We start from the raw sequence: 9443 nt of genomic DNA, 5'->3' as shown, positions 1-9443 counted from the left end.
ACCTAAGGATCAATTACAAACATCTGATTGGCTAAAATTTGTTTCACTTTGACTTAATTAAGAGCCATTTATAGTCTGTCACGAAATCAGAGATTTTCACAGACAAATGGTTAATTTTGTTCAGTACAATCCTCATCCCCATAAGTCATAAGATCCAGTTTTGGTCTGTGACAAAAGTCGGAGATTTCTACGGATGGAAATTGTATGCTTAATTATCTAGTGAGTGTTTTAGCTCTATTGTGATGAGTTTTGCCACTGTCTAACAATAGTACTTTGAATGCACCGTTCCCAAAGGATCACCAATGAATATCCGGTTTCAAAACGAAAGTTCACTTTAAAATCGAGTACGGTTTTTCGAATGTCCAGATGAAGATTTGTTAACTGGATGTCACAAAAAAAAAGAAAGTAAAAATCGTGTCGTGCGTAGTGAGAACACTTTTATTTAAATTACATTGCCTGCAAGGATATTTTGTATCGCCCGGAAAAAAAAGAAAGTAAAAATCGTGTCGTGCGTAGTGAGAACACTTTTATTTAAATTACATGGCCTGCAAGGATATTTTGTGTCGCCCGGAAAAAATAGAAAGTAAAAATCGTGGCGTGCGTAACACTCTCATTTAAATTACATTGCCTACAGGACATTCGGGAAAAAATCGAGTGAAACTCACGACAAATGGGAACGGACCTTTGGGTTAAGTTAAGTGTCTAGTGTTTTACTCGCCACATACATTCTGAGTTTTCCTTCCACTGTGCATCCGTGTGGCACATGCTTACTTGTTAATCAACGAGCTATTTTTTGACGAGTGCGCACCCAAAGGTCATCGGACTTCCCAGTTGAAGTGGACTGTACAGGACATTCGGGAAAAAATCGGGTGAAACTCACGACAAATGGGAACGGACCTTTGGGTTAAGTTTCTAGTGTTTTACTCGCCACATACATTCTGAGTTTTCCTTCCACTGTGCATCCGTGTGAGTACCGGGAGCATACTCCTCTTTCTTCCAGATAGGTGCCATCTCTTTCAGTTTGTTAATAGCGTGTTCCACTGCCGACAGCGCTGTCTGACGGTGAGGTGAGGAGATGGCAATCACCACACTGGCTTCACTCACAGGTACGTTGCCAAGTCTGAGGGAGAAATCAAATCACAAAGTCAAAAGAGCATTGGGGGTCAAGTGTATTTGAACACATCACATGCCTTCAGGCAAACTCCATTAATTTGTCAAGGGTCTAGGTTTACCTCGCCCTTGGGATCAATTTAATTTAAAGAAACCATTTACTGAGAATTCAGCAAGAGTGTTTAAGAGCCAAGAGCCCATTACTTACTTTTCTCCTTGGCCAATCTAGTTCACTTGGAAGGCTGTCTGACGGTGAGGTGAGGAGATGGCAATCACCACACTGGCTTCACTCACAGGTACGTTGCCAAGTCTGAGGGGGAAATCAAATCACAAAGTCAAAAGAGCATTGGGGGTCAAGTGTATTTGAACACATCACATGCTTTCAGGCAAACTCCATTTGTCAAGGGTCTAGATTTACCTTGCCTTTGGGATCATTTTAATTTAAAGAAACCATTTACTGAGAATTCAGTGGATTCTGCAAGAACTGTGTTGCCAGCCTGGTTAGCTTGGAAGGTAGTGCATCTGCCTAGCTACTAGCTCTATGTTGAAGATGTGATTCCCACCTAGGGTAAAGTTTATCCCAAAGAGATAGGGTATGTTCTCAGAACAGCTGGCTTTCTCCTATCCTGTCTTCCTTCTCTTTTCACTTTCAGGACAACAAGAAAGCCTCAGTGGTTACAGTTCTCTCTATCAAAGCTCTAAATAAAGTATGTACTTGAATAAATTTTTTCTCTTTTTTTTTTCAGATTCATGGACAAGAAAGTGACATGTAAGTATTCTCTGCTTAATTAAAATGTTTTCAACTCAAAGAGAGGACCTGGGTATAAATGAGGGAATCATAGCTAAGTACCACCTGGGGATTGTAATTACAGCAAGAACAGTAACAACAACTTCTTTCTCGGGCATGTCCCTGAAACAAAAAAGGAATTTAAAGTAGTGTCTCATATCTGGATACTAACTACCTATGTTCAATGTTGTTCAACTTCAGTGGTTCATTTTGGACTGGTGCATTCAATGTACTATTGTTGCTGGCTGTACATACCTACCTAACTTCACGGTAAAGCTACATAATTCACACAAATTTTTACTTTGGCGTAAACATATTTATCAGGATGTTGGTGGCCAAAATGAACCTACCTTTATTGTTGTAGTATACTATACTTCAAACATATTGCACAACAAATATAAAATCTAATCAACTGTGAACATGTCAAGGTAGAAATCACAAAGTCAAAAGAGCATTGGGGGTCAAGTGTATTTGAACACATCACATGCTTTCAGGCAAACTCCATTTGTCAAGGGTCTAGGTTTCCCTTGCCCTTGGGATCAATTTAATTTAAAGAAACCATTTACTGAGAATTCAGTAACGGTGTTTAAGAGCCAAGAGCCCATTACTTACTTTTCTCCTTGGCCAATCTAGTTCACTTGGAAACTAGTGTGCCTACCTTGTAAGCGCTACGTCACGGGTTCGATTCCCGCCTGGGGCGTAATTTATACCGAACAGATAAGGTTCGTTTTTTAACGGCTGGCTTTCTCCTATTCTGTCCTTTTTCTGTCTTCGATTGCAGCATGATAAGACCTCCATTATTAGAACAGCCACCCCCTCTATGAAGGCCAAAGCTTAAAATAAAATGAAAAAGGAAGACCATTGTTATGTGGTCAAAATCTCAAATAAATGAGGATAAAATTCCATGCCTCGGCTGGGATCGAACCCACGCCCTCCTGTTTACCAGCGTTCACCCTTTCAGTAGCATACACATTCACCCTTTCAAAACACTGGTTCCTATGCAAATGAAATGGGTTGATAGTTACGTAATAGCTCATTCAATAGGTAATGAAACTTCAATAATCTACCCACCTGTAACACTTTTATTTTTATCTAGTTTTTTATCACTTCTTTATCAGTGCCCGGAAGGGACACGGAACACAAAACAGCCAGCAGCCAGCTGACTCCAGCTGAGCCAGAGCTAGCTGCCAGTTTTCAGGATTTGATTTTAAAAATTTCGCGGGGTAAATTCTCAAAAATTTCTCCCCCTCGTTTAAGCCTCGTTTACACGATCAGAAAAATTTACTTCAATTTGGTTTGGTATTTTTTTCTTAAGAAAGATATAGCAAAACCAGTATTTCAGACTGTCTGAATATTAATAAACGTTTAATACAAGTCCTCTTTAATCCTCTATTAATTTTCCATTTATTTTAATCTGTTTGGACGTACTGGAAAATTGAAAAAAAAAAAAAAACATGAGAGTTGTAGGGCTTCAAGGGGTTGAGGAACTTGGCAACACTGTCACAGAGAAAAAAAAAGTGGCAGAGGGGAGCCTCGGGGTTTGTTGTTTGATTTTGATTTTAAAATTTGTTCAAAGCTTCAAAGCTCAAAAATCTCAAAACTTTTCGTAGATTCCGGCTTTTCACTATCTTTTCTGGACAATTTCCTTGTTTTGCCCGTTTCCTGATTACACGTGACTCCTTTGAAGAACAATGAGCAAATCACATCCTCCAGAGTTGAAGAAGTAAGTTGTACTTATAACGCTATGTATAAGAAGGAAAGTTACTCAAAAGGTACCATACCATGCTGGATTCAGAACCACCATTGCTAGGTGCCTCTTCAGGACATCATATCGCAAAATAAATTGCATTATTTTATGTTCTTATTATCTCAGGCTAATCCTAGGTCTGTCAGACAAAGTGAGTGGTGGAAAAAGCTCCATGTCCAGATTTGTCAGACAGTCTGAGACCTTGGTCTTGAGATTTTCCCGCCACACACAATAAGTGTGAATGGGGGGCATAAGTCTCCTCTGACAAATAATACTGTGGAAGTTGGATTCTGCGGTTTGTGTTTCAGGTTGTACGAGGAAACAGTGTTCTCAATTTGGAATCAGATGAACGATTGGACACACGGTAGAAAATCAGTCTGGTTCGGTCTCGCTCTCTCTACTTCAGGTTTTGATACTAATATTAAGTTTTTTACTTTCTATGATTAGGAAGCTATATGATGTAATGAGAAAGTATTGCAATCAGCCCAAATTTTTGACAAAGCCTCCAAACACAAGTCTGTTTTCTCATCAATAGGTCAATACTAAATATATTGGGTTTTAATGTGGGTAAATCAAACTGTCCTCCTTCTTTACATCACCTAACTTTGTTCATTACAAATCTCATAAGAGCCATTTATAGTCTGTCACGAAATCAGAGATTTTCACAGACAAATGGTTAATTTTGTTCAGTACAATCCTCATCCCCATAAAGTCATAAGATCCAGTTTTGGTCTGTGACATAAGTCGGAGATTTCTACAGATGGAAATGGTATGCTTAATTACCTAGTGAGTGTTTTAGCTCTATTGTGATGAATTTTGCCACTGTCTTAATACACAGCTGACTAGGACTGAAACAATAGTACTTTGAATGCACTGTTCCCAAAGGATCACCAATGAATATCCGTTTCAAAACGAAAGTTCACTTTAAAATCGAGTACGGTTTTTCGGATGTCCAGATGAAGATTTGTTAACCGGATGTCACAAACTCCGGATATCAAAATGTTCTGATCTTGTCCAAGTTGGGATTAAATGACTGCTCATAAAAACCATTCCCGTAATAGCAATTTATTGAATGCCCCAAAATTTATAAACCTGAAGAGGAAAGCATTGTTTTGTGGCACAATAAAATTGGTACCTTTACCTACCTACATAATACAAATTTTGCTTGCTATTTTTATACTAATGTGCCACTTAAAAAGGCATGGGTAGAAAAATAATGTGATACCTACCTCTGTCTTGATCTCAAATAAAAATCCCCCTTCTCCCAACAAATAACATGACCTTCTCATTTCATATTCTTTTTAAAACAATTTTTAGGATTTAAGAATTTGCCGGAACAGCTGGCTTTCTCCTATCGGCTATCCTATCTTCCTTCAAATGTGATACCTACCTCTGTCTTGATCTCAAATAAAAATCCCCCTTCTCCCAACAAATAACATGACCTTCTCATTTCATATTCTTTTTTAAACAATTTTTAGGATTTAAGAATTTGCCGGAACAGCTGGCTTTCTCCTATTGGCTATCCTATCTTCCTTCTCTTGAATAATCAATTGGTGATTTCAATGTTATAGTGCTCTGAACAGTTCCACTGAGATCTTTTGCTTTGGCAAAGAAAAGAACAGTAACAACAACTTCTTTCTCGGGCATGTCCCTGAAACAAAAAAGGAATTTAAAGTAGTGTCTCATATCTGGATACTAACTACCTACATATGTTCAATGTTGCTCAACTTCAGTGGTTCATTTTGGAGTGGTGCATTCAATGTACTATTGTTGCTGGCTGTACATACCTACCTAATTATACGGTAAGGCTACATAATTCACACAAATTTTTACTTTGGCGTAAACATATCAGGATGTTGGTGGCCAAAATGAACCTACCTTTATTGTTGTAAAATTTTTACTTTGGCGTAAACATATCAAGATGTTGGTGGCCAAAATAAACCTACCTTTATTGTTGTAGTATACTATACTTCAAACATATTGCACAACAAATATAATCTAATCAACTGTGAACATGTGAAGGTAGCATACACGTTCACCCTTTCAAAACACTGGTTCCTATGCAAATGAAATGGGTTGATGGTTACGTAATAGCTCATTCAATAGGTAATGAAACTTCAATAATCTACCCACCTGTAACACTTTTATCTAGGTAGTTTTTTATCACTTTATCAGTGCCCGGAAGGGACACGGAACACAAAACAGCCAGCAGCCAGCTGCCAGTTTTCAGGATTTGATTTCAAAAATTTCGCGGGGCAAATTCTCAAAAATTTCTCCTTTTCTCCCCCTCATTTAAGTCTCGTTTACACGATCAGCAAGATCTACTTCAGTTTGGTTTGGTACTTTTTTCTTAAGAAAGATATAGCGAAACCAGTATTTCAGACTGTCTGAATATTAATAAACGTTTAATATAAATCCTATTTAATCCTCTATTAATTTTCCATTTATTTTAATCTGTTTTGACGTACTTAAAAATTGAAAAAAAAGAGAGTTGTAGGGCTTCAAGGGGTTAAGGAACTTGGCAACACTGTCACAGAGAAAAAAAAGTGGCAGAGGGGAGGGGGTTTGTTGTTTGATTTCAAAAATCTCAAAACTTTTTCTAGATCTTCCGGCTTTTCACTAAACTCTTCTGCTTCTGGACTACTTCCTTGTTTTGCCCGTTTCCTGATTACAAGTGACTCCTTTGAAGAACAATGAGCAAATCACATCCTCCAGAGTTGAAGAAGTAAGTTGTACTTTTAACGCTATGTCTAGGAAGGAAAGTTACTCAAAAGGTACCATACCATGCTGGATTCAGAAGTTCAGAACCACCATCCACCATTGCTAGGTGCCTCTTCAGGACATCATATCCTGTTAGAGGTTGAATGTGAAGGGCATCCACTTGTAAAAAAATTGTAGCCAAAACCAAATGTCAGCCCAAAAGCAATCTCCCTAGGGCTGATTGAGAGGGTGACAAAAATGCTGTGTCTGTCTAACATGGGAAAAGGCAAGGAGGAGGTGAAGAAAGAACACAATTATACATGTACATGTACATGTACAGGGTGACAAAAAATAACTGAATACAAATTTCAGTATGCTACAAGAACACCAACTCACAAATCTTGATCTGGTTTACTTTCAGTATTCACACACAAATGCCCTTTAATACTTCACTAACCATACCCTCAACTGGAAGTGGCAGAAAGAACCTAAGACAAGTACTATTTAGAGTTGTAGAATATCAATTCTCCTTGACTATTTTACTTTTCCTTGACTTCCAATCAATGCGAATGCGATTGAAGATACCCTGTTGGTTTGTGTTTCAGGTTGTACGAGGAAACAGTGTTCTCAATTTGGAATCAGATGAACGATTGGACACACGGTAGAAAATCAATCTGGTCCGGTCTCACTCTCTCAACTTCAGGTTTTGATACTAATATTAAGTTTTTTACTTTCTATGAATAGGAAGCTATATGATGTAATGAGAAAGTATTGCAATCAGCCCAAATTCAATTAAGAAATAATCATTGGTCCTCTGATTTCAAATTTTGAAACTCAAATGTTACCTCTAATTAAAATGATACCTACGTAATACTAAAGACCTGCTAATTAGCACTTATACAGAGTGTTTATAAAGTCCGGGAACCAATAGAGTGTTTATAAAGTCCGGGAACCTCTGAATATTTTTTGAACGGCTAAAGATAAGAAGCTGAAATTTAGGGTAGTGTTTTATCTTTTGAAATACCATTTTTTAAAGTAGTTAAAAGATTTAGGTCGGAGCCAGGGTCGACCCAAGGGGGCCCAACTTTGAAACCTTAAATGAGAACCCCCTAATTGTGATACATCATATTAATGGTCTTAAAGAACGTAATACTTTGGTACAAGATTGAGCTCGATCCGACAACCAGGGCCAGATAGTTATGACCTATTCAATTTTTCATATTTCCATGTTCTCCTGCCAATAGGGGAAGCACCAAAAATGGCAATTCAACCCCCTAATTGTGATACATCATATTAATGGTCTTAAAGAACGTAATACTTTGGTACAAGATTGAGCTCGATCCGACAACCAGGGCCGGAGTTATGACCTGTTCAATTTTTCATATTTCCATGTTCTCCTGCCAATAGGGGAAGCACCAAAAATGGGAATTCATTTTGATTGGTGATTTGTGCTTCAAATAGGTCCCTTAAAATTCAATTTTTATAATGAAAGAGTTCAAAGATTTGTGATGTCAGACTTAACGCAGTTGCTATTTTTGTCCGCTAGGTAGCGCCACATGCAAGCGCGTTAGCAGAGGAGCAGAAAGAACTGTGCAGAAATGTATGCGCACAAACACATTAATGCGTTGCCTGCGAGGGAGCTTTGCTTGGGACATTTGATGTGACGTCATCGCCTACGGGAGTGTATGTCGTGACGTCAAAGTTCACGATTTACCGGCATTTTTTTAATCGATTTATCTCGGGATCTAGAAGTCGTAGAAGAAAAAGAAAAATTCTGTTGGTCCTCATTTTTCCTGCTCTATGACTTTGAAACACCACCCAAGTAAGCGCAACTGATCTATTGAAGATACCCTGTTGGTTTGTGTTTCAGGTTGTACGAGGAAACAGTGTTCTCAATTTGGAATCAGATGAACGATTGGACACACGGTAGAAAATCAGTCTGGTCCGGTCTCACTCTCTCTACTTCAGGTTTTGTTACTAATATTAAGTTTTTTACTTTCTATGAATAGGAAGCTATATGATGTAATGAGAAAGTATTGCAATCAGCCCAAATTTTTGACAAAGCCTCCAAACACAAAAGTCTGTTTTCTCATCATTAGGTCAATACTAAATATATTGGGTTTTAATGTGAGTAAATCAAACTGTCCTCCTTCTTTACATCACCTAATTTTGTTCATTACAAATCTCATAACACGAAATCAGAGATTTTCACAGACAGAAATGGTTAATTTTGTTCAGTACAATCCTCATCCTCATAAGTCATAAGATCCAGTTTTGGTCTGTGACAAAAGTCAGAGATTTCTACGGATGGAAATGGTGTGCTTAATTATCTAGTGAGTGTTTTAGCTCTATTGTGATGAAGTTTGCCACTATCTTAATACACAGCTGGCTAGGACGGAAACAATAGTACTTTGAATGCACTGCTCCCAAAGGATCACCACAATATCCAGTTTCAAAACGAAAGTTCACTTTAAAATCGAGTACGGTTTTTCGGATGTCCAGATGAAGATTTGTTAACCGGATGTCACAAACTCCAGATATCAAAATGTTCTGATCTTGTCCAAGTTGGGATTAAATGACTGCTCATAAAAACCATTTAGGTTAACGCCGGAGGCGTTTTCTACCACCTAACCCTTAGAGCTCCATTATTATGTGGTCAAAATCTCAAATAGATGAGGATAAAATTTCATGCCTCGGCTGGGATCGAACCCACGCCCTCTTGTTTACCAGGCGCTACCGCACACTTGTGTGTTGTTCGCGCCGTTGAAGAGGTTTGACAGAGGGAACTGTAACTGCTATGGTCTTATCGTCCCGAAATCGAAAAGAGAAGGAAGACAGGATAGGAGAAAGCCAGTCGCTCCGAGAACGAACTTTATCTGTTGAGCATAAAATCCGCCCCGGGCGGGAATTGAACGTGCGACCTAACGCTTAAAACTGAAACATACTGTATAAAAGTCTGTGTAGAGGCACCTGAATGCATTCGATTTCCAAACAAAAATGCGTTCATAATCGTAAATCAGTTCGTCTCCTGTTTTAAGAGGAAATAAAAATGAAAGTAATTGGTTTAGATTAGGACTTGTTATCTGAAAGGACCTTCAT

General features: G+C 38.3%; 1 protein-coding gene and 2 long non-coding RNA genes across 3 annotated transcripts; 1 reads left to right on the top strand and 2 right to left on the bottom strand.

Annotated features, from left to right (window-relative positions):
* Positions 1 to 813: 813 nt before the first annotated feature.
* Positions 814 to 1137, bottom strand: LOC103507689 (molybdopterin synthase catalytic subunit 2-like; the record flags this gene model as incomplete). Its single annotated transcript, XM_026822489.1, has 1 exon — positions 814 to 1137. A coding segment is annotated over one exon (225 nt), but the record flags the coding sequence as incomplete, so codon positions are not given.
* A 2820-nt stretch (positions 1138 to 3957) lies between these two features.
* Positions 3958 to 8930, top strand: LOC113466800. Its single transcript, XR_003391089.1, has 2 exons — positions 3958 to 4355; positions 8604 to 8930. It is a non-coding gene; the product is annotated as an uncharacterized LOC113466800 (long non-coding RNA).
* On the bottom strand, positions 5197 to 5769 carry LOC113466799. The gene is made up of 2 exons (XR_003391088.1): positions 5591 to 5769; positions 5197 to 5295 (listed from the first exon to the last, which is right to left on the bottom strand). It is a non-coding gene; the product is annotated as an uncharacterized LOC113466799 (long non-coding RNA).
* Positions 8931 to 9443: the final 513 nt, after the last annotated feature.

This window comes from Diaphorina citri, unplaced genomic scaffold (assembly GCF_000475195.1).
Source record: "Diaphorina citri unplaced genomic scaffold, Diaci psyllid genome assembly version 1.1 scaffold335, whole genome shotgun sequence".
In the NCBI taxonomy this organism is placed as follows: Eukaryota; Metazoa; Arthropoda; class Insecta; order Hemiptera; family Psyllidae; genus Diaphorina; species Diaphorina citri.
The sequence above is the reverse complement of the archived record's forward strand: the minus strand, read 5'-3'. Positions and strand labels throughout refer to the sequence as shown.